Source organism: Bacillus rossius, chromosome 3, assembly GCF_032445375.1.
Source record: "Bacillus rossius redtenbacheri isolate Brsri chromosome 3, Brsri_v3, whole genome shotgun sequence".
Lineage (NCBI taxonomy): Eukaryota > Metazoa > Arthropoda > Insecta > Phasmatodea > Bacillidae > Bacillus > Bacillus rossius.
In genome coordinates, this window is record NC_086332.1 from 62,122,606 (window position 1) to 62,148,177 (window position 25,572).

At 34.5% G+C, this 25,572-nt stretch overlaps 2 protein-coding genes across 5 annotated transcripts in view; one reads left to right on the top strand and one right to left on the bottom strand.

The window, feature by feature from the left end:
* LOC134530783 (TBC1 domain family member 9) overlaps positions 1 to 12,371 on the bottom strand; it is an 89,455-nt gene extending 77,084 nt beyond the window's left edge. For 2 of the 4 annotated variants that reach the window (XM_063365972.1, XM_063365974.1), the window contains exon 1: positions 11,816 to 12,203. In XM_063365972.1, coding sequence (XP_063222042.1) covers positions 11,816 to 11,859 — 44 coding nt within the window. In that variant the 5' untranslated portion in view covers positions 11,860 to 12,203. The other 2 variants (XM_063365973.1, XM_063365971.1) reach the window with 2 other exon arrangements.
* The window catches only part of LOC134530784 (phosphatase and actin regulator 1), a 519,177-nt gene continuing 505,925 nt past the window's right edge, over positions 12,321 to 25,572 (top strand). Inside the window, exons 1-2 of the mRNA XM_063365977.1 lie at positions 12,321 to 12,521; positions 21,443 to 21,526. Of these exons, the coding sequence (XP_063222047.1) occupies positions 12,416 to 12,521; positions 21,443 to 21,526 (190 nt within the window). The 5' untranslated portion in view covers positions 12,321 to 12,415. The remainder of the gene's footprint in view (positions 12,522 to 21,442; positions 21,527 to 25,572) is intronic.

Below are 25,572 nucleotides of genomic sequence, written 5' to 3' on the forward strand. Positions count from 1 at the left end.
TGGGCATAAAGTCAAAATTAACAACAAAAATGAGACTGTTGGTAATTGATAAATAAATCCCACTCCAATAACTAAAAAATTACAAACTATTGATTTTTCAATTAATAAATAATCCTATTCAATAAGTTGTGTCGTGGATTTTTTGAGTTGTTGGTCTAAAATAATTATTCCTATGTTTTGTATATAAATAACTTGTGTGAATAATTCTGTCAATGCTAACGAAGTCGCAGGCTCAGCTTGTATACAATACATTTCAACACAAGAACATTAAAATTTCAACATTTATATCCTGTTGTACGTAGATATCTTACCAACCTTTCACAATGTCAATATTCCCAAGGTTTGCAACTTATAACCACTCACACAATTGCCCTTTCCATTAAAATAAATTTGAGTAAGATCTAGTAACTTTTGCCAATTAGTTTTGCAAACTAAACACACCTTAAGAGAAAACATATTAATTGCAATCAATATTTCTCAGGTTCTTTGATAGACACCAAACCCATTTTAATTAATAATATAAAAATAATACACACACACAAGCAGGAAAATAGGCAACATGCATTTATACAAGCACGTGCATATATTAAATTTTCAAATTTTATTATTACGATAATAACAACTGTTGATTAGCATTAGATAAAATGTTATATTAGTGCTGGTTTCGAAAATAACCAAATATTGTATAATAAAAGTTAAAGTTTGTACATTTAATCAAATAAGAATTTTAAAATGTACGTACTACTAGCTAGTTAATAACACATTTGTTTCAACCAAAAATTAAATTTGACATTACGTATATAATTATCTAGCTATTTGTCACACCCTTTTGATGTCTAAACATCTTAGCTCTCTGTATTTGGTAGGAGTAATTTTGTGAATAGAAAGGAAGTCAAATGTGTAACTATGGTGCCGAAATCATCAAGATGGCGCTTCCGTAAACATTAAGGCACTTCCAAATTGTATTGGTGTGTAAAATGAAACTTTATGATGATGAAACTACCTTGGGATATATTTGGTACACTAAAATAGTCAGAGAAAAAGTAATCACAAGTTTTAAAATATGTATGAAAACTGGCAATACAATGATGATAATTATTCTCCTTCTCAAGTCTCAATAGGCTCGGTAGCACAGCGGTAGAGGGCACACTTAAGCTCAAGGGCGAATTTTTGACGTAGTCAAACCCTGTCACAAGAAAAAAACTTATTTTTTAAATTTTTTAGTAACATAAAATAAAATATTATAATATTAATAATAATGTTGTATCAGATCAATAAGGTTATCTAAGGTTTGTTTGTAGGAATTCTTTTCACACAGATTTTTGTTGTTTAAGCAAAAACAAATTTACAAACATATCAGTGTTAACATGTGTTTTAAATTGTAAATTATTATTTTAGTATTGCCATATAAGTATAACTTCTAAAGTATAGAAACTTTATAATATTACTTCTAATATGTTGTGGAAACTTTATAGTATTAACTGTTTGGTGATATTTAACTAAATGGGTGGTATTTTAATATAATTTCTTGTCAAAAATCAGGTCCAAAGCCATTTAGGATTTTTTTAAAGCCTATTTCACTTTTATCGAAGCCATTTCTAATAGTTTAAAATTTATGTCCATTTTGTGCTGCTATCTGAGAGTGATGGTGGCAAGCAATGTTTATGATTCAGGCAAAGAATTCTTGAGGCAGACACAGAAAGTATGTGTGTGATTGGCATACTTGAAAAGTAAATATTTTGTCAGTATATTTATTACACTCGGCATTATTTTTAATAATTCTACGTTAAATTTTGTGTTAAAGTTTCATACCAACTATAAGTTTATTTGCAAAATGAACAACATGAGAACACATGAATTTGCTTGTTACCAGGGGGTTAGATGATTACACATCACTAGTGAGTACTGAAAAAAATCACTCGGATATTTTTTTTTAAATTTCTGCCTCCGAATAAATAACTAACTAAAATAAATACTTTCTAAAATACAGTTGAACATCTTTGCCTAACTTACCAAATATTTATTAAGTTTGTAAATGTTATGGAAAATCTTTTAACACAATTTAGCTTATTGGATACATACTAATTTCCGTCATGCAAACAAGGGCAAAACTCAAGTTATCAAGAGAGTACCAAAAGTCAACCTGGACATTTCTATAGGAAATATTAAGTAAAATGTTGCCACCAACATCAATATACAGCTAAAGAAAAGGGGTGCTATAAAATGAGATAAAAATCTGGCAGTCCATAAAATTTATGTAAGAAAATGTAAGCATATCTACTACAGCCAGCTACACAATTATTACCATGCACTAACCATTAATACATAAACATTTTCATTCATTAATCATATATGATCCTTTTTTTTCCAATTATAAAATCAAGCAAAGAGAGTTAGGGTGGGGTATTAATACTTAAAATAATATCAATATGAAAAAAAAAAAACTTTCATTTAGTTCATTAAATATAAGTTGTTCTAACATGCACAGAGGCTTAACACAAAGGAATCTATAGGATTATAGTATGCTCCAAAAATATTTTAACTGACTTAATGCTCATAAATGATGTCATACCTGAATTGAGATTAAACCCAGGGTTTAAATGTACATTAAATTTAATAATGTTACAATGAAAATTTAGAAGTTTCTGGTTAAAATTAAATTTATCATCTGCTATGGTTGTTTGGAGAAATTGTAATTTTTGTAAATTATTTACCATTTACATGTGCCTACAATTATTTGTAAATTTGAATGACTTTATACAATTTTATTCTTTGTAAAGGTGATTGGCTGAAATAATCTAATTTTGTAAATAGCCAGGTTCAAATTTAGTAAAACAATTTCACATTCTTTCTACACACAAAATAAAATATTGGAAATTACTGAGTGTCTTGATTTTTAACTGGTTTTCGGGTGTGCCACGAGGAGTTTTGCGTTGATCATCGATGCAAGGCCTCACCGCAGACAGTTCAGCTACGGGCACTTGGACAATGAAAAACGTGACTTGCTTTTGTTTGGCGGAGGAGTACACGGGCTATCGACATCATGGACTAGCATCTATACTGCGAGACTGGGCGGGGTTCGTGGCAGCCAGCCGGGCTGCGTGGCTGCTAATTCTACGCTTCAAGGTGTATGAACTTCCACAGCTACCATGTTGGCCCATGCCGTGCTAGATGATAATGCAGATCAACTTACCCACCTATACTAAGTGTTGGAAGTTTTATGTTCTGAAAGGATTTGAACTTAATTATTTTTGGGAACTTGTTCACATTAACAACACTTGAACCTTTTTTGTCATAGTAGCCAATGAAATTTTTTTGTTTTCCTTGGCCTGAATATTTTATTTACAAAAACTAACTGTTGTTTAGTTACGACTATGGCAGTGTTGGTTGTCAAAGAAATGTTTGGTGTATAGTTTGCAATTTATTTCTGAAAGGTATGAGAGAAATGATTGTGAAAGCCCAATCTGAACTTGCATGTAAATAGTAATGTCAAAGGTTAGCTGTGATGAAATTTTTATCTACCTATTTTTGTCCACATTTATAGACAATTACTAAAAAATAACTTTAATTTATTTTCAGTACTGCATTTTTAATTAAGGCATTTAAGATGGATAGCACTTCTGCCTGCAAATTTTGCATGTTGCATTAAGTTTGTGGACTGAACTAATAATCTGTAAAAAGTCCAAAAATTGGCGTATTTTTTTTAGTTTCACTACATCAATCCATTGGCTGATAGTTCACTGGAGTACAGACACTTGAAAAATATTTGGTCTTTGTTTTTGGCAATGTTTACGATGAGGCTAATTTTGTTGAATGGATATTTTTGCATCTATTTTTTAGGATTGAAATATTTTCATGTAATCTTTTATGTAGAATATAAATTTATAAAGAAGTGGTTTTTACTCTTTTTGATATAGCAATGTTAATCAACCTAATTTTAAGCCAATCATTAATTTTTTTTTTAAATATCTGCTTTGGTTTTAACAGTAATAATTTATCATGCAAAAAGGAGCTTTAGGTTGATTTTTAAAATATGGTGCATTGTCTTTTGTGGACTAAATATTCAGGAAGCCTCTTTATGATTTGTAACTCAGCTGTTTCAGTATTTATTGAATTTACTAATATATTTATATGTTTATACTGTGCATAATTAATCAGTCTTTATACGTTGCCCAATTAATTTGTTTTGTTCACCTTTACATAATGCTGTTACAGCTTTAGCGCTCGGCCTACGAAGGTTTTGCTGCTCATATAAAAATTTAATCATTTTGAAATATTTTTAAGTTAAAAATTTACCACCTCTCAGCTGGACATTAAAGTTGCTGTCTCCCAACATATGGGAGGCATCACACCACAACTATTGACAATGAGTGTGATACGCCCCTTCCCATTCACCAAAAAACTCTTCCATTAGATGGTTTTCAGTTACTGAGTTTACAGTCTTAAAGTTTTCTTTCAAAAATGGCTGGCCACTACCTATCTCTCTAGAATTGTTTTTCAACACTATCTGAGATACCTTTAAGCCCTCCACCCTACCCTTGGTCTACATAATAAAATGAAGGTAATGTTCGCAGTTACATATACACTGTTTATTTTTATCTCTTTGTTTTCAGCTATAAATTTTAAATTATAATTTTGGTAATGTTTGATGCACTTATATAGTAGGTATGTCTCAACCTAGTTTACAGAGTGCATCATAATGAACATTCACTCTCTCTTTCCATTACACAATTTAAGCCATAAGCACTATCCTTATTTCGGTGTGCACTGTTGCCCGATAAGATATAAAGCACAAAAAATTTAGACAAAAATTTAACGTTTCACAAAAATTACATTTCTGTAGCATCATGAAAAATTTTGAAAAAAAAAATAAAAATCTGAATTATTGTAGGTATGATGTAAAGAGAAATTTTTTTATATAATTTAATATTAACATTTTGGTTCTGTTCGAGCATTGCTAATGACTTAATGGAATGCCAGAATTAATAGTAGCAAACAGTTTCTCGTGTGACATAACTGTCGTACAGGATTGAATTATCATTTTCAGAATGAATAACTTACAACTGCAATTATACTCGTACAATCAATAAACAATATTTTATATATTAAAAAGATTGAAAAATATTACAATTTTAAAAAACTTAAAAAAATTTATTATGGTATATAAATTAAAACTATTATTGTAAATAAACCATATGAGCAATTAGTGAAATATAACTAATCTATGTCGCCTAGTAGTATCTGTACCGCAAACTAAGAGTGAGATCCTCTATAAGTAAATACCAACATACTGCGTTAGATAGCACAGTGGCAAAACAATGAAATTGCATTCAGGAAGCTATTCGACCATCCTGATTTCAGTTTCCGGTGGTTTTCAAAATTTACATTTCATAATTGGTTCCTTCCTGATTATTGTGAAATGTGTTTGCCTACAAATTTGTATATAATAGTCTCAATGTCACATGAAATTAAAATTTATAAAAATTAATTAATTAGCATGGGTTACTTGAAATAACATGAGACAATAAAATATATTTAAATTTTACTTCATTGTGGGGCTAAGAATAACAAGTGGCCTAATGATAGTTTTAACAGTGCGAGTCCTGTGCCTAGTATGATGAAGTGTCCTTGCCGCATTCTACAATAAATCTCGCTTTTTTCATTTAAAAAATCTTCACTGAAGTCAGTCGTATTATCTAATTCCAAAAGGAAAAATCCCTGTCACACTGAGAGAACATAGAGTAACATTTATTTTTACATCTTTTTGTTTATAGATGAGTAAATAGCAGGGCTGCTGAGAGAATTTGTGGGCCCCTGGGCAGCTGGGGTAGTAGGCCCCCCTTCCTTTTTTTTTTGCATACCACTACTACGTACTACGTATACCATAAATATATATGGTATCGTAAAATTGCATCCTTCATTTGAACATACATAACGATTTCCTAGTTACGCAAAAAAAAGAGAGCATTTGCATGTATTATCTCAGTGCACTTTTACATTGTTAATCCCAATAAAATACAAATAATAATTAATTTTGATGTATATATTGCTAAAAAAACCAAAAAAATCTTACATGGTAATCAGAAATTGCATTATTATATGAGTGTTTCAAATACATAAGTATAATAATTTCTTCTGAATATAAATATTATTAAAATAATTTAAAGTAATAATAAATTTTATTAGTTCAAAATCATCAAACACATTGAACCACGTTCATTACATTGAAAAATTTGTAATACATATTATGTATTTTAAATAACATCCTACTAAAACATAACAATTCAAATGTCATATAGGTACTATATAAAAATGTCTAAATTTAATAACACTTCAAAATGTTTTACAACAGAACAGTCATTACTTCATATCAAATCACTACATTCCGAATAATCATACACTGTAGTATATTATTTAAAATTTCAAAAATATAATTTAAAAGGATTATGCTACTCAATAATATTGATTTACAAACAATTAAATAGTTCAGAAGTAATCACAACAAATCTGTTTTCCGTGCCTATTACAAAGCAAAATCGTTAATTACATCGTCGTAGTTCAATGACCGAGCTAGATCAGGCTCAAAGGCAAGCAAGGTAAGCCCACTTATCCTTTCCTGAGACATGCTTGAGCGATGTACATTTTTTATTTCCTTCATTTTGCTGAAGGACCTTTCGGCTTCAGCAACTGTCACGGTAATTGTGCAGAACACTCGAACAGCGATACACACGTTTGGAAATAAACTATACAATTTTAATCTCCGTAGTGTGTTTAAAAGCTGGATTGGTTTCAACTGGTTTGGACCAATATTTGAAACATGAATTGATTTTAAATGTTTCATTTCATCAGATATCTCGATATTTATGTCCTCGGAATATTTTTCATACAGCTTCATGCACATATGTTCAATGTCTTGGTCATCCATATCCAGGTAGTGCTCAAACATTTAAACATACAGCTAACTTCTCTGGCGACAGTGAATCGTACAGTCAGTCCACTAACAACTGAGTCAATAAGATTGTAAAAAACATTCACTCTGAATTCCTGTTCTCCAAGTGTCTCGTTCTCATTCATCAGAGACATTGACTCATCTACTTTGATTTCATCATGGAAACATTTTCTTTTCTTCATTCTTCTCTCCTTAAAATCAGTATTGGTCGGAAGATCAGTAGCCATAGCCTCGGCTACTAACCTTGCTTTGATTAGAAGACCGTTCCATTGATCACGAAGCTCCTTCAGTTCTTCAATCAGATTGTTGATATTTGCGACTTCTACATCGAGAGTCGCATCTCAGGCTTGTAAAACTTTGTTTCTGAAGTCAATTGCTACGAGTATTTCCAACCAAACTGTAGCCATTAAAATACATTTGAAGGACTTGAGATATTGTGAAAATCTCATAATTTTCGTTTTACATTCAGCTGATAGATTCATTTCTTCGCATTTATTTAGTGCACACTTGATAAGGGGCAAATGTTTAGCAAATGGTTTGACACTATCTACTCGAGCAGACCATCTTGTTCTAGAAAGGCTATGCAAGGAACAACCAATTTCTTTCTGCAATACCTCCCATCGCTGTGGGCTACGAGAAAAGAAATTATAAACTTTTTGGACCATTCCGAAAAACGTGATAACATCTTGACAAACTCAGCAGCATTCAAGCCACACAAATTTAGGCTATGTGCACCACAGTTTGAAAATATAGCAAGCTTATTCAGTTCACAAATGATAGCTTGTGCACCATTGTATATGCCAGACATGTTGGTGCCGTTGTCATAGCCTTGTCCCCTGCAGTCAGCCAAAGGAATTTTATGTTTTTCCAGCTCACCAATGATCAAATTTGAAATGTCTCATCCTGTTTTTTTTATTGCATGACACAAAACTCAAAAATCTCTCCACTATCATAAATGATGAATCACAATCTAACACATATCTTTAAACGAAAGTTGTCTGCTCAGTATGTGCTGCATCTGGCGTCGCATCTACTAGCAACGCAAAATATTTTGATTTTTCTCTCTCTGCAAGTATTGCTTGAAGAACCCTGGCACTACAAGTCTCAATAAATTCATTTTGTGAGCTTGTAGCCTTTTCCCGTCTCTTTGAGCATTCTGTACTTTAGTAATGTGCTCTCTTACCAGTGGGTCGTACTGAGCTAATAACTCCTAAAAAGTTTCCATTATTGGAATCTCCAATTTTGCTAGAAATGCACCTAAATGCAAGGCCTCTCTCACCAAGAAACAGAACTACGGACAATACCCTGTGAAATAGATCCCTTCAATATTTTAATTTCAAACCTATTTCAGTATTCAATTGAGCAAGTATGTCAGTTCCTTTGTTGAGTCGGCTTTCAAGTTTTCTCTATTTAATATAGCATTGCTTATGGCGAGCACTCACTTCATGAGACGGCAATTTATCATACAGCTTGCGCCATGAATACTCTTGTTTCCACCCTTCGTCACTACACAAAACGGATTTTCGAGATTCGGGGACATCAGAGCTGCAACTAAATAATTTACAAGGAAAACAAAACAGTGACATGCTTGTTTCACTCCACACAAGCCAGTCTCGGAAAACTTTTCCCATTCTTATGTTTAGAAAATAAAACTGTTCTGAGAAATGCTCGTTTCCCTTCATTTGGAAAGTCGTCAGGCATTTTAGGGAGCCCTTTACGAACAATATTTTCAACAATATGTGCATTTAAGTACCCACTCTTTAATTTCCCAAGGTCGGGAGACACTTGCCGATCTGATCTTGCTGGCAATGGCTTAGATAACACAATATTTTTTTTCACATTCTGAAGGTAGGCCTAAATCAACTGTACATATTACTGCTTTCAAACCATTACAATCAGGAAAAACAATATTTTCACATTTTGAAGGAGACAAATCAACTTCACTGCCTACTTCTTCGGAAACCATTCTGTCAGGAACAACAAACTCAACAAACTCTTCTTTTTCACCACAGTCTAGAGTTTTCAGCTGTGACTGTGGATTCACTTTAACACCAACATCAAACAAGGTTATACTGCCTCTTTTACTAACCTCTGATTTCTTCCCTAGTTCCTTGCGCTTCTGAGCCCCCGATTTATGCTTATAATGTTCCATAGTGGAACCTCGCAGCCACAACTACAAGTATTCACAATAGCAGAAGGTCTTTCTCATAACACTAGTACTCGTAGCAGCCGACCAATGATGAAATCATAAGTAAGAGTTATATTCCCACACCTTCCGATAATGTTTTAATGACACTTTAAATGCATTGAACATTTTTTAGATTTATTTATAAACATTAAACTTCGCCACTAAAACATTTACACATTTTAAACTATGCACTCTCAGCGCGTCTAAACTGCGGTACTATACTGCCTGAAGAACTTTGGAAAATTCGGAATTCGGAATGATAAAGGTAAGGGGGAGGGGAGAGAAAGAGAAACGACATCGCAGAGTCCTGCTAGCAAATGTTGCTCCCTCCCCACATCCCCCCCCCTCCAAAACCCATCAACGTCAACATTCTACCACCCTCCATGACACCCCCTCCAGCCAGGGCCCATCACCGCATTCTTTACTTCAGAAGGGTGAGTCTAAATGGCATTGGCCCCAAGTGGAGGGGTGTACGGGACCAAGCAAACCTATTGTGCTCGTACCTGGCGTTCCCATTTCTGCTACTATGCAAGTATTTTGGTGTGAACTAAATGATACAAGTACTGCTCGGTTAGGTTATTGGTTATCGACTGTAGTTTCAGGAACACACATTATATATATATGTAGTACAAGATGTTTTAATAGCAGGGGAAAAATGTTTTTCCAGCCATTTATTTTCCACTTCCCAGCCGGGTGCCCGGGCCCCTGGGCATTTGCCCCTTTTGCCCCTCCCGCTCAGCGGCCCTGGTAAATAGCATATTTAGATGAAAACAGTAAATACAGTATCTACTATTTTGTTGATTAAGTTAATTTTTTTTAATACATACCATTAGCCATTGTAATAGTATTGAGGTCTTTTTTTGTCACTATGAACTTATATTTGTGATTTCAAAGTAAACATTTGTTGTTTGTGCTCTTGAATGCTAGTATTTGCAAACATCAGTTCCTATTTATTATATTTGTTTTAGTAAAAAATATTTTCTTGTTTTCAAAATAGTGGGTTTTCTGATTATTAGTAAACACAAACTTTAGGTAAGTAGATATACCTACTGAATGCTTTATATATATAGAAATAATAATCAGACATGAAAACACACTAATTTGAACCTTAGGCTACCCATATGCTAGATGCCGTATAAGTGCAGCTACAGCTGAAAACACAAATATGCACACTTGTATGTGTGTGTATTATTATATATTATTATTTTTACCTGTCCCTATGCACATACACTTTAAAAATCTCTCATATAATACTTGATCATTAAGTGTTATGAATATTAAGATTTTAAAAGAATTAATATTTTTAAAAAGCTTGAAATAATTATAAAAATATTACATAAAATTAGTAAAATAGTACAAACAGTACGGTACAAATTTCATTTTGCCACTATGAGTTTTCTAGAAAAGTTGGTTTAAAATGCAATATGTATAACCTCCCAAACTCCCCAACTTTAACCTACAAAGTTTTTATCTGCAGCGACAAAAAAATTTCCACATGATTCACTCATTCGATCTCACACACTATGTTGATTTTTTTTTCTTCATTTTTTCATCATTATTTTAATTTTAGGAATATTTCTTAAATTTTAACTCTATACTTCCATTGCATTTGTTGTTCTGTTACCAATATTTTCAACATGTATTCACTTACTGTAATATAGTGGGATAAAATGTCACGTAAGTCATTGTAATAATTACAAATTGTGCAATTTTCTACCACAATTATAGCCCTTGAATTAATAAAAAAAAAATCAATCAAATCAAGTAATGACAAAAAAAAATCAACATGGCATGTTAGACCAAGCCTTAAACGTAAGCGTGTCCCCTATAATTTACCCATCCTAGGTTAGATTTGTTTGTATATGTTAAGAAGTTATGTTAAAATAGATTAAGAATAAAAGAAAAATCAGGTAGCAGTGGTGGAAGTGTTAGCTATGTCAATATTTTTTGTAAGAATTATTATTTTAAATATTTTTTTATTCTACTCAAACTTTTTTTTAAATAAATTAATATATTAAACCATTGTATAGTGTAGTGGGCTACTAAAATAGTTTTATGGAGGGGCATTTTTGTCAGTTATTTGAATCATATAGTTATCCAAATATTCATGTTCACTTTACTGTTGCAAATCTTAAGTTACAGATTCATGGGCAATTCTTTTTTTTATTTTTTTTTAGTTACCTAAGGTCAAATTACTTTTTATTACTTTAAACAAATTGCAACTCTCCTCAATTAGTCCCATTTTAAACTCAAAAGCAAACCAAGCTAATCAACAGAGATGCAAGTATCATGCAATCAAATGAATCTATTAAAAATGTTGGTAAAACGTAAATTAAAATGAATAGTTGCAAGTATAATACTTGCCAAAGGGTGTTGACATGAAGAAGCTCTCGTGGCTTCACCCACATCTTCATTAATCAAACGTAGGCCAAGTTGGGTTAGTGTTTGACAGCTTGTCAACAGAATGACAATGGTGACAATTTTAGTTACTCTCTTACAAGGAAATATATATTTCGGTACTATCACGACACATATTAACAATCTATACTCTGTTTCACACCTAACAGTGGCTTTTAATTCTCTGTGCGTCGCAATGTAACAAACAATCTGAATCCATGTACATCAGCTGATAGAGACTACGACCTTATCAAACGAACAAAAATTTCAGAAATACTTGCCACAATGCATTTGCAAGTAACACCTCTTGCGGTTTTACCCACATCTCGGTGAATGATTTCTACACCTGACATTCGGTAAATGATTCTTCAAACCATGTTGTGTAATAAGCCATCAGTATACTGAAGTTCGCCGCACATGAATCGACATTCCAAACCACACAATTTCAAAACATTTCACAATTTACATCGCTCAACCAAATATTTAGTTCAACACTGTGCTGTACTATCGATGTCGACAGCAAACAATAAAAACTTTTACGAGGATAAATAATTAGTATATTTTAAATTGTGCTGTTATGTCTAATTAATTTACTTTCTTCGCATTATAGCCTAGAGTTAAATTTCAACGCAAGCTATCAGTAAAGTTAATTTAAAAAAATTTTTAACCGGTTGAGTTGAGTATCACATCGAAACTGTGATCGATACCAACTAATCGATATCCAATAATTTACTTACTTCTTAACATTCTAGAGAGCGGGAGTATTCATAACCACAGAGTGGCTTTGTTGCTGTTCAGTTTCAACTTTATGATCGTGATCTTTCGTTAAAAATCCGAACTAAGTTTTGTTCCAAATAAGGAAGTTTTCGTGTAAACGGAAAATGGCTGAAACCAGTGATGCGGATTCGGTTAGTGCAACAACTTTTCTACATCAGAGAAGTAATTCTAGCCCAGCGTTTGCGTGCGAAGAAACGAAAACTTTTAAAGGTAAGTATATAGGTTGCCAGAACACTTTTGCATGCTTTTTTAGATAAGTTTATTTCACAGATGTTGGGGAAATGTGAAATGGCATTTGTTATTAATCTTTCTAAATACAAATTGTTTTGGTTTGTTTTGAGATTGAAAAAGTTTAGATAGTATCTATTGCAGTTGATTTACAGTTGTTTAATGTAATATGGTGAGAATTAGATATCATGCTTTCATTCGAAGAGCTGTGTGTAAACTTTCAAAACTTTAGAGCGTGTCAAAACTTTGTGGTGCTTGCTGAACTCGATAACAGATGGCGCGCAAGTGCATAGTTTGAAGTTGTCAAATGAAAGAGTGGGCGTGGCAAACAGAATGTAGTACTCAAATATTTACAACACGGAGTATTTAGTGTACTTACTTAACGTACAGTGTATTAAATATTTGTTCGTACGTACTGGAAAATAATTATTTCACATATTGGAATTGGCTATGTCGTGAGATTTTTGAAAGAAAAATTAAATTAAAAATTTTTAGGAACATGGTGCATAAAATACCCATTTATATTATTTTTACTTGCTTTCTGAAAACACGTTTAAAGACTTTTTTTTGTACTGTTATCACGAATTTATTATTCGGAAGAAAAAAATGACGCGTTGATTCAATCAGAACTTAGTACTCATTCTCACTTACACGGTGTGCGTCGAGCATGAAGCACACAACTACGGTGTAAACATAAAACCAATGAGCTCGCGTATTTATGCTTTCATTTATAAGTGACTAAAACTGATTGTTGATATGTTGGAAGTTTGTCGTGTTCTTTAGCTCTTATACTTTTCAGTAGCGACCTCTCATATTTCTTCAGTAAAATATGTTGATTTTATAAACTAGAAATCGTAGTGATCGTTGAAATAGTAGACTGGATATAGTAGAGTGAGCATTACAATGAATGGCCTATTCGTTAATAGAATTGTCACAAAACGAGACACAGCACGTTGTTTAGGTTATAAAATGCCCTAGTTTCATTACAGAAAGTGTTCTGAGTTCATAACTAACACGTTTAAATATGTATTGCAAATTACATCAAAGTATGTTACAGTATTAACATTTTTAACTTAAGTTTGTGTCTGAGTACCGAATGTAAACAAACGCATATGGCAGTGTTTACATCACCTAATATTGATAATTATATGAGAAATTCAAAGTCATTAATAAAATCATGCGCAAAATATGAAAAACAGTCTAGCCATACTTAGTTAAAGATTTAAATCGGGATTACAAAATAAAATAAAAAATTTAACTAAAGTTTGGGCCTGAGTTCCGAATGTTAACAAAAGCATATGGCAGTGTTTACATCACCTAATATTGATAATTATATGAGCAAATCAAACTCATTGATGAAATCATGCACAGTACATTAAAAACAGTATAGTCATCTTTAGTTAATGACTAAAATGGGGACTGCTAAAAGTAATTAGCATCACAAAAATTAATTAACATACCAGCAATAGATGGGTTAACCGAACTGGATATGTTCAGGATAGTTGAGAAAACGTGAGGTGTGTGTTTAACAAATACTTGTTGCGTTCATAATTGATAAGATATATTTTTCTGACCTATGAGACAGTTTCTCATCTGTTCGCATCAGTTAATTTTTCACAATGGCGCCATGCGGTGTACTGGAAGTCGGCGAGGGAAAATTTTTGAACTTTCTGATGGCGGTAAATGTTCAAAGTTGCTGCTGATCAGAAAGAAATCCGAAAATTGTATATTTGATTGATACTGAAGTAGCTTAACCACCCCGCAATACCTCGTTTATCAAATCCTACTGTATTATATTACTTAAAAAAAAAACTGATAGTGGTGAGGGCAATGAATTCCAGGGAAATTGTGATGTATAAATCATTAAAAACTAGCAGTATAAATGTTAACATTAGCCATTAAAGCCGTAATAATAAAATGACAGCGTTTTAATAATTTTGCATCAATGTTTAGTTAGTTTTTAATTCACTAAACCATGCCATTTTGTTGTACCTCGAACCCATTCATCAATAAAATGTTTTCCAGAACCCTGTGTAAATAAAACAAACCCAATTTGGCGAGTATTAATAAATTTAAACGAATTTGTAGTATCTCAAATGTCATTGATCTTACCTACCAACCTTTTGTTTGAAAACAAAATATTTACTCTTGCCTACATACGTTGGTTACGACAATGGTCAAGTGTTCGATCCAGTAGTTAATCAGGAGTGAAAAGCAATACATCTGCATGCAAGGTGTTTTTAATTTTTCAAACTAATTTTATATGACGATATCGGACCCCAATATACTAAATATGTTCATGTTTTGAATCCATAATTGGACGGCCTATTTGTCAGTAGACTGGACGCAGCTGCGTTGTTGAGGTTATGAAATATCGTATCGCTTTGTTTATCTCGGTTTTAGTGCTGTCAGTCTTTTATTACTTTATTACGGGAGAATTTTATTTTATTCTGCTTATAGTTACTGTTTCATAATTTTAACAAATAATAAGTATTAGATGTAAACAAACGCACATGTCAAATGTTTACATCTGATTTAGACGGTTCTGATCATGGAGGTAAGAAGTAAGGGAGTTAGTGTATACAATCTTTGCCATATTAATACTTGAAGTCGAAATGAGAACGATCCCTATCTGCATAGCAAAACAAATTATGGTTATAATCAAGTTTAATGCTAATTTCTGGCAGATGTGTTGGTATTATGTTTATTTAGCAATATTCACTAAATGATGGCATATTTACGATTCTTCCTAGCGAGTTCATTTCAAGCTATTAAAAAATGTATATCATATTAGTGTTTATACAGTTACGGTTGGTTTTGGTATCCAATTGCTAACCAGTTGACTTCAACTTCAGAACAGACCCCCACTCCATAGACTAATAACTTCATGGTTCTGTTGGCAAAAGTTAAACCAGTGTTAGCCTCATGCGCAGAATACTTGACCCGGTCTATATCGTATCTTTAGTCTAGGATGAACCTCCTTCAAGAGTTTTGTATTTAATTCGGCTAGCCTATATGTTTTATTGAATGAAGAATGGGGAGGGAACTGAAGACTTTTGAGGCTAAGCACGTTAAGAGTTAGAATTATTGCTCTTGAGGTTGTCGGGGAAAATGTAAAACGAAATAAACAAAAATATATAATGGGCTTATGGAAGGAGTTCGAACCCCTTAAACCTACCTCTTATATTTGTATATACGGCCTTGGAAGCACCCAAAGCTAATTCTTTATTGAAGCTCTAATTTCAATGAATTGTAAACGGTATGGCATCAGAGCTGAATATGATAATGATAATTATTATGCCAGTGATGAAGATGTCGACAATTTATGACTGTCCAAATAGAAATTTGCACCGATCTCTACATAAAGCTGGAATGCGTCTTTGCAAATGGAGCTGAATAACAATTTTATTGTAATTATTACTTAAAATATTTAAGATTGAACACTGAGCGTCTGAATTATGTGTAATGAAGTTATACTGCCACTGAAAAATTATTTCATTGGAATAATTTGTCCAGTAACACGTCACAAAAGTATGTCAAAAATAAAGGTGTTACCCCCGATTATTCCAATGCAATAATTTTGCATAAGCGATAAAAGTCGCTGGTTTGTAGAACTTAATTCAATTAAACATAATCCAGAAACTCAGTGTTCACTCCTAAATACTTTCTGTATTATTTACAATAAATATTTTGCTCAACTCCAGCTTCAAAAACGTATACCACCGTCCTTGGGAAGCACTTTAGACCATAAGTCATAATTTCAACGTATTTTGTCGTGATTAACCTGCAGCCGAAGTTTATCAGTCGGAAGTCAAGCTCACTCTGTATACATACAGATTGTCTCTGGGTCACGAAAGTCACGAAAAAGTAACAAATCTGAATGACTGGTCTCGAAAACCTCCCGAAATAAACAGTAACGGTGCTGGAATAAATGTTACTTTAAATTCCATCAGCCATCTGCTAACTTTCAATTTGTTTTTTGACCCTCACTGCACTTTATATTCGTACATTAAGTATACATAGCTGCCCTCTTACATGTAGAAATTATTTCCGAAAAGGTTTTAGCCTTCCAACATGAAAACCAGCATGTTCCTGCGAATAGTTGAAGTATTTAATAGAAATTTAAGTTTTTCATTATATATAAAATTAGCGTATGATTTAAATGCTACATGTAAAAAGCAAACACGTATTGGAGGCCATTCGGATGAACAGGTTTGATTGCCGTGGTAAAAGCTGGGAATCGTACCTTTTTTAAAATATATGAGTGTGGACCGAATTTATGTAGTATGTGTCGCATGTAGGTGTGTGCCTAACTACTGAGCTTGGTGCTATAAGTATAGTATGCTACACAAATTTACAAGGGCGCCCATACCCGGGGGCAGGGGGGGGGGGGCGTGCCGCCCCCCCCCCCCTAGCTTTCAGGGAAGGAAAAAAAAATAGTGTAGTCAGGTGTTTTACTTAAAGAAAATTATTTAAATTCGGTATTATGTAGAAATGGTTTAACACGAAGATATTATTGTATATCGTTTTTTACATGTCTGCTTAATTTTTTATGTTAGTTCAAGCATTAGTTTCTGCTGCTGCGATATAAGGTATTGTGTACAGGGAGAAAATGCGAGCAAGCTCAACGCCCGTGGCGAGTCATTCCCCTTCGTAATCCTGCCCAAGCTCACGCGATAACACAACACAACAGATTTAGACCAGTCAGAGTTATACGACGCGACAGTTGACATGTGCTTGCAGACGGCGAAATGTTTTGCTACTTTTTCGTCATAATAATGTGTATATTCACAAATAACATCTCATAACAGAGATTTTTCAATAGTCTTAAATCTACAGTTTTATGCACCTGGGCTAGATTTAGTTTAGTGTAGTCAGTCAGTATAAATAACTTAAGTGTAAATAAATCAGTGAAAAGTGTAAAGATAAAAACCATTGTTATTATGTAGTGTTTCTTAGTTTTTCTCATTCGTCACATCCGCTCAGAATATTCACAGTTTTTAAGGTAAGCTGACGCCATTAAAGTTACTCAAATAAGAATTATTGTTCAGAAAAGTCTACAACGTAAAATTTATGTTGGAATTTTGAATTTAGATGAAAACCTTTTTTTCCCTTCAAAAGTGTTTAAAAGGATAAGGATTCCGCTACCTTCAGTAGACTCGGAAGCAATTCACACTGGAATTCCGATTTTACGTACGCTCACGGTCGCTTGGATTGCATTCGTAAAATCGTTATCTTCATAAAATTTTAAACACCCCACCCTCTGAAGATACATGTTATAATTTATTGAACAGAATATATATAATATTAAATAGTAAAAACAATGACTGCCCTCTGCCCTCCCCTGCGTTCCCCTTATTTATTTATTTTTTTTAACATTCCATAACTTGCCTCATTTCACGAGTGATATAAATTGATCTCACAGCGACTAACCACAGTTGCACCACGCATTGCATCATGTTAACTTTTGTGTGGTGACAGATAGAACTGCTAGAAAATTTTCAATAGCAGAGAGAAAGCAATGACGAATTCAAAACCATTTTCGAGGCAGTAAAAGAAGATTGTAATGAGCTTAACATAGATATAAAAATCCCAATATTGGCTGGAAGGCAGACCCACAGATGTAACGTGAATGTCCAGTGCTCATCAACTGAAGACTATTTCAAAGTTGCAATTTACAATCCGTACATGGATTCTATAATCATGTCACTTACTACAAGATTTGAAAGAGATAAAGGCATACCTTTCAAAGGTGGAATTCTTCACCCACATTTGATGAAAAAGGAGACGAAAGAAGATTTCATGAGTGACATAAAAAGTTTGCAAAAGTTTTATCAAATCGACAACTTGGAAGCAGATGGTATGACGTCTGGACGAATAAGGAATGTTTGGAAAAAACTAAGCTCCATGATATACTTTCAGAAACAATGTTTTACCCAGCAGTAAGGAGACTGCTTATATTCTACCAAACCATACCCCCACAACTTGCACAATAGAGCGTTCTTTCAGCACACTGTGTAAAGTGAAGACGTGGCTGAGAAGTACAACTGGCGAGGACCGTCTGTCCAGCTTGTGCCTTCTAAGTGTCCACAGGGAAAGAGTGAAAAACCCTGGTTTCGAGGACAAAGTGCTTGACTTGTTCGGCAAGAAGAAAAGAAATTTACAGTTTGCTTTTTCAGATAAATATTAGAGTCAAATCCGTAATCAAACTTATGCATAATAATTTATCTTAAAATTTGCTTTTTATGTCAATACCAGTGAAAAATCGTGTGATGTGTGCATTTTTAATTTGTTTTCTGTATTAAATTATGAAGGTAGAGAATCATAAGATACTGAAAACTAAATTCTTATACTTTATTCCTACTTAACAATTCTGTTAACTTAAATTAGGTTAATCCTCTATGATTGTGTTTAGACACTGATATGAAATTCCTCTTTTTTATCTTTGCTTGTTTTATAAAATATTTTAAATTTTATAAATAACCCATTGAAATTCATGTGTTAAACAATAAATTTAATTATTATAAGAAGATTAACTTGTAAGAAAGTTAATGATTGGCTAGCATATCCAGCGAATAGCGATAGCTAGGACATTCAGCTTATGTTTTGTGTTTTGACATCTGAAAGTCGTTTAAATAGCAAAGGAAAAGTACATTCTTTAGAACGAAGGAGTATTCGTTCTACCACGGTTTTGTAGAGACATCGTTATTACTTCTGATTATCCACGATATATCAATTTTGCAAGATTTTATTATAGTTTCGACTGACATTCAAGTTTTTACTAATAAAGCAATGTGGCAGAAGTAGTATTAATGAATTAGATTATTGTGACATCAAATTTGAATCATCGTAGGCGATAAACTGCAACCACGATAGGGTTTATTCACGATCTATTGCTTGCGTTGAAACGAACTATCAAATTTTCACGACGGAAACGAATGAAACCAATCAACTAAGTTTACAGCCTGCAAGACTGATTACTGACGCTGTTCAACGTGCTGTAATTCCAGCGATCAACATTTTTGACTGAAGAGAATCGAGCTGAGGAGAAGAATTTCTGCAAGTTCACATCAAAACCGCTCCAGCCGGAAGGAAGGAAGGCCAACGATTGACCGGCAGTGGCGATATAGAAGCAGTTGAGGGCGCCGTGTTTCACACAGAACTTCGAAGTCGACCATTGATGCGTACCGAACAAGACCTTTCCCACTGCGAGGAAGGATGCAGCGGCTTAGTTCCCGCACCACGCACAGCTGTGTTGCAGAGCCAGAGAGAGGTCATCTGTGTCGTCATACTTTCGCATGTACCGTACTGACGGAGGTTGGTTGTCGTCGTATTGAATAGCATTTGAACAATTTTCGAGAGTCCCTTGAACTAACGATTATCAAGTAAATGATTTTCTTTTCATATAATCTGAGATCACACTAATTTTCCAGAAGTTCATCTTCAATTTAATTTTATTGTGAACAATATTTGGCATGAACTAAATTTTAATTTGTTCTAACTATAATGTTGATTTTTTGTCTGATCAGGTGGAATTAGAAGTTGATGTTTGATTAATAACTTAACTTTGCAATTTACTTTTGAGAATTTACCTTGTCCCTTAAGTGTAGTTCATATCCAGTGGTCCAATTTGCTGACACCATTGAGCAAAAATAGCTGTAAGCACTGTTTAAAGGCACTCATTGATAACATGATTTCAGCTGATAATATTAAATTGAGTTTGAAGTTACATGATTTGAAACAATTCCTTTTGATAGTAACATATCTTATTTGAATATTGTAAACAGATTTCACATTGGTAATTTGAAGCTTTACTATCACTAAATAAACTTATAGTCCTCGACTACTGAATCCATGTGCTAATTCTAAATGATAAGCAATTATGATTCATATCGAAACATACTAATATTCATTTAACTGTGAACGAGGGAATATTTTGTGTGATACAATATCACAAACAACAGTTGAAAATAATAAAAAAAATTGTTTGAAACAATTTTTGACTATAATTATAAGCATAGTTCAGGCGTTACATTTAAAAACAACTATTTTCTCACTGTGAAAACATATTTAAATCGTTTCTCTCTCAAAGTTAAATCTTTTGACCAACACGTTTTAAACTTTATAATTATTTTAATTTAATTTGTACGCGACATTTATTCAGGGGTAAAGAGAGCAACAAGTTGAAGGACTGTATTCTTGATATTCGTTTACCCGAGACGCTGCAAAAGTATAAGGACTGTATTCCTGCATTTGTGTTGCTAAAAATTCACTTGTTTCAATAAAATAGTTAATATTTAATTAATAAAGTAGCCAATAAAGTTTTTTTATGGCGAATGAGTACTGTATTTTAGTAACAGAACAAAAAATTTTAACAGGGTCAGAACTGGAACTATATAATGGTTAGTAACAAGCCGCAGTTAGTCTTCCAAAATATTAAAAATACTTCATACCCCTAAGTCTGCCCCCCCCCCCTACAAATTATCATATGGGCGCCCTTGCAAATTTATGTGCTGTTCAAGTTAGGGAAAATTTTACAAATTGTATAACTTAAGTGTTGTTATATAGGAACGATATTTACTGTAATGACAGCTTGAAAAAGTCAGTTAAATAATATTATACGGTTACATCTATGTTTTACTGAAGAAGTTTCAGGTTAAATATTGCTACAATTGAACCATTTACGAGATTTTTCCTTATTGACAGAATACTACAGAGAACCTATAGGATACCTACACGCGTAGCGTGTTGGATAAGAAACAATTCTTAAACCATACTCATCTTGCATGCATTAAATTTATAATGCATCCTATTTGGAGAGTTTTCGGGAGAGATAATTTGTTCAATCGTGGATATAACATGTTCGCCTTCCAACGCACTCGACGCCGCTGATTCTGTTTCAGACGACACCGAGAGCAGCCGCGTGGAAGCTCCCCAGGGCCTGGAGACCATCCCGGAGTCGAGTCCGGCCAACGGCAGTGTTCCTGGTGAGTAGTCTTCCTGCGTGCCCGTACGTGGGGCAGTTTTCCCACCGTCGTATGTCCCGTTCCAGGTAATTATTTTATTTCTAAGTTTAACATGGTTAACTTTTTGTTTGGCCGAACTTCAACAAAATGGGGGGAAAAAAATTGCATAGTGCATACTTTTTGCAAAGCTGTATTTTTCACATTTTTTGTGTAATGTGGATAAGGAGAACCAAATTGAATAAATAACTTAGATAAAAAATAGTGTTTAAAAGAAAATGCTAGTGGTTACTGTCTGTAATGTTTTAAAATTATTTCAGGAATATTTAATTAATTATATTTAGTCTTCTAAAAAATCATAACAATTTTGATTATTTAAAAAGGCCAGGTAAAATTAATTTATTTTAAAGAAATTAAACCATATCACATAGCAGCTTGTAAAATTTACTTTAAACCTGAAAATTTCCAGTTTTATATTCCATTTGACTCTCCTTATCCATACACAAAAACGTTAAAAATGCAACTTTGCCAGCTAAATATACAGAAAGTATGCGATGTATATATATTTTTCATTTTGTGAAAGTTCAGCCACTCAGAACGTCGGCAAGTTTAACCGTGTGGAACGTAAATATAAAATAAAATAATGACCTGGAACGGGACATACGCCCTTAACCGAAAGACGCCATATTGGTTTCAATAGATTTATGTCATAAAATGCTTTATAGTTTCTCATTGGTAATTTGACATAGTTAAATCTTAAGGTCACGAAGGAAGAGATTTATGATGCCCCTAAAATCATGTCAATTGACAGTATTATTACAATTTCAGTCATTCGCAAAAATGAATTATATACTAAGCAGCAATGACTTCGCATGTTTTGATTCAACTAGTCACTATTAACTTAGGCATTCCATGTATTATATACTATGTTGAACGAAATTCAATTCTAGATATAATCAATACAAAATTGTTATTGTCGAAAAACCTTTGAAATCAAGATGGTGTCTTTCGTTTCCTATCACTCCCGACATAGGCTTGCTTCGATAGTGCAAGTGTGTAATTGGTAGAACCATTATAACCTAAGAAAAAATGGCTGTGGCTATAATTATTCTAATCCGTCCGAACAAATAAAACAACTAACTTGTAATAAGGCGTTTTAAAAACACGGCGCAACTCTACTTAGCTCATCGTCAACATAAAATGCTTGTACGCCAGGTATCTGTGTAACTAATTTCGGTGCTTTCTTTTCATAGGTCAAATTCGAATCTCATACAACAGTTTTTTGGTGGTATGCCGCTTAGGGGACCGCCTAGTCAGAGGTGTATTTGTGTTACTGAGGCGGGATGATAAGTGAGGCGCTCGATGGTGCTTCTAGCGCGTTGTCGCCTCTAAGCACAAGGAAGTGGCCTGTCTTCCCGATATTTGAGCGGTAACCATTTTATGGAATGGAAATGTAGATAAAATTGTAATGAAAGTCCCTTGAGTGCTTTCGAGAATCTGTATCGGCTGTTTCATACATACCTAAGAATTATTCTGAAAACACGCGTTTTCACTTTTATAAAATAGCCTACACAGTTTTAAAAGGCAATAGACCCTGCGAAAACATAAAAACTAGTCCGCCCTCAGCGTAACATGTGGTTTTCGTAAACAGATACCACCTTGATATCTTTAGCAGTTTTGAAATCGCGGTGTTTTTCCTGAAGCTTTGCACACCGTATGTGTGTGCCCGCAGGTAGGCGGTACGCTCTCCAATCTGGGTGTCTTCCTAGGGTAAAATGTTGTATTGGTGCTTTGCGCATCGTCGACAACGGTAGAGCGGGAAAGAAATCGGCCGTGGCCCGACGCGAGGAAGCACCCCGGCACTGCCGTGCGCTACTCTGGGGGAACCGTGGCCGGGCCGGGATCCCTGCAGTGCGGGCCCGGTGTCTCGGACACGGCGCCACCTCGCGAGTCGGTCCTCGCCGCCGCCGGAGACGAGCGGTAGGCCTCGTCGGGAGTATCGACCGCCGCGCCGGGCCGGGGGCGAGTTCAAGCCCGCGGCGCGGGGAAGCTGTGCCCTCGGCGGCCGAACCGAACACTTCCGCATCCCTGCCGCACCAGCTTATAACAGTATTGGGTGTCACCTTAAATAATGAAACCCCTTATGAAACATTCGTATTTTCAGCTACAAACCTGGAGGTTATGGACGGCATTCCGTCGTCTGGTGGTACTCCCGGCGGGCTCCGAGGTTCGATACAATTGTGGCATTCGGCCCTTGGGCGATCGTAATCCGGTTGCAGCTCTGCCGTGTAACACCTTAGCTCGCGGTACACGGCGTTTGGTGGGAGTAATTTGGTGACTGCGACCGGGAGTCAAGAAACGGAAATTTGTAACAACTATTGTGCTGCCATCTGTAGCGGATGGTGCGAACCAAAGATCACAAAGACAATAGGAAACGTAAAAGTATTAACTGTTTAGTGAATTTCAATAAGATGAGCAGTGTTTTAATAAGGTTCCTTTTCGAAAATAAGGTCCAAAGCAGGGTTCAGTTAGTTTTTTTTCCAAGTCTTTTTCGCTTTTATTAGAGCTGTTTCATTGAATATTTTAAAATTTTGGTATGCTAATCGAATGATTCAATAGTCGACGTAGCTGCTCGGGCAGCGAATACCTAGCGACGGAAACTACGTGTGATTCGAGTCCATAAATGTAGTTGAAAACATAATTTGCGTATATTTATCACGCTTGGTATTATTTTAAAAAACTATGCGTTACGTTTCCTGTCCGAGTTTCGTATTATAAGTTTATTTGCAACGTGAGAACACAGGAATTTTCTCGTTACCGCGAGGTTAGATGTTACACATCACTGGTGCGTACTGAAAGGCTCTCTTACATACACGCACACCTATACACACATACACATGTGTATATATATGTGTGTATATATATGTGTGTGTATATATGTATATATATATGTATGTATATATATACACATATATATATATATATATATATACACACACACACACGCGCGCGTCCTCTTATTTAAGATTTTTTTCAGTGTAATAGCTGTTAAATATATTTGTGGCAGAAAAACGATTGTAAGGAAGTTATCGAATTAACATTTTAGATATAGGCCTTAAATAAAAGTAATTAAAAAGGAGAAAATCAACATATCGTGTGAGACCGAGCCTTAAGCATATATGCTGAGAAATTACTGTAATGAATAGCTTTGCATTAACCAAACTGCGCAGCAGTTGGGGAATGGACTGGGTGTAAGTGACCTTTACAATCTGTTCCACTGATGCCTGATAACATGTCAAAGTTTAGCGTGATCACGACAGTATGGTTGGAAATTTTAACACAAATTACACATTCTCTAGTACACGGTGGCCGTACAGTGAATCGATTAGCACCCAAAACAAGCTTACAACTGCTCACATAAATTAAACACAGAAACCATAAGGCACATAACTAGCGCAGGAATCCCTCGTCAAGCAAATGTCCGTGTGAACGTTCCACGCAGCTGACGGCGGCCGCGCTGAGCACAGCGAGGTCCGCTGATTTACAATTATTCAGGGATCTTCGTACATTTGCGGGTACTAAGTTCACTTACGTTGAGCATGAATCCACAAAATATTATCTTGGTATATCAGAAAAACTTCTAAAAATTGTAAAGACTACTTGCAATAACACTGCTATGTCTTCAACGTTTGTGTTTACTCTGTCAATAAGGGGGGAAAAAAACAGAGATGAAACGTTTAATTACGACGTAGTTTATGCGAAGATCCGGTTAACTGAAATTACGAAGATTAGGCGAATTCTCCGTTGAAATTCTGTAATTTTGCTGTAGCAAGCAGTCCCACCAGGGTCAGGAAGCTGCGACCTCTGGAGCGTAGCGTCATACTACCGTCCACGCCAAACGTCCTGGCGTCTATCTCTGCAAGAAACTCTCCATGCGACCTTCCAGTAGTATCGTCACTAGGGTCCGTGTTCAGCTAGCCGTCGCGGACGTCAGCCCCGACGAAGTGTGCTGTTGTGGGCATCGACGAGGTCTAGCCGCCAACCTGTTCGGCTCGGGCGATTGTAATTTC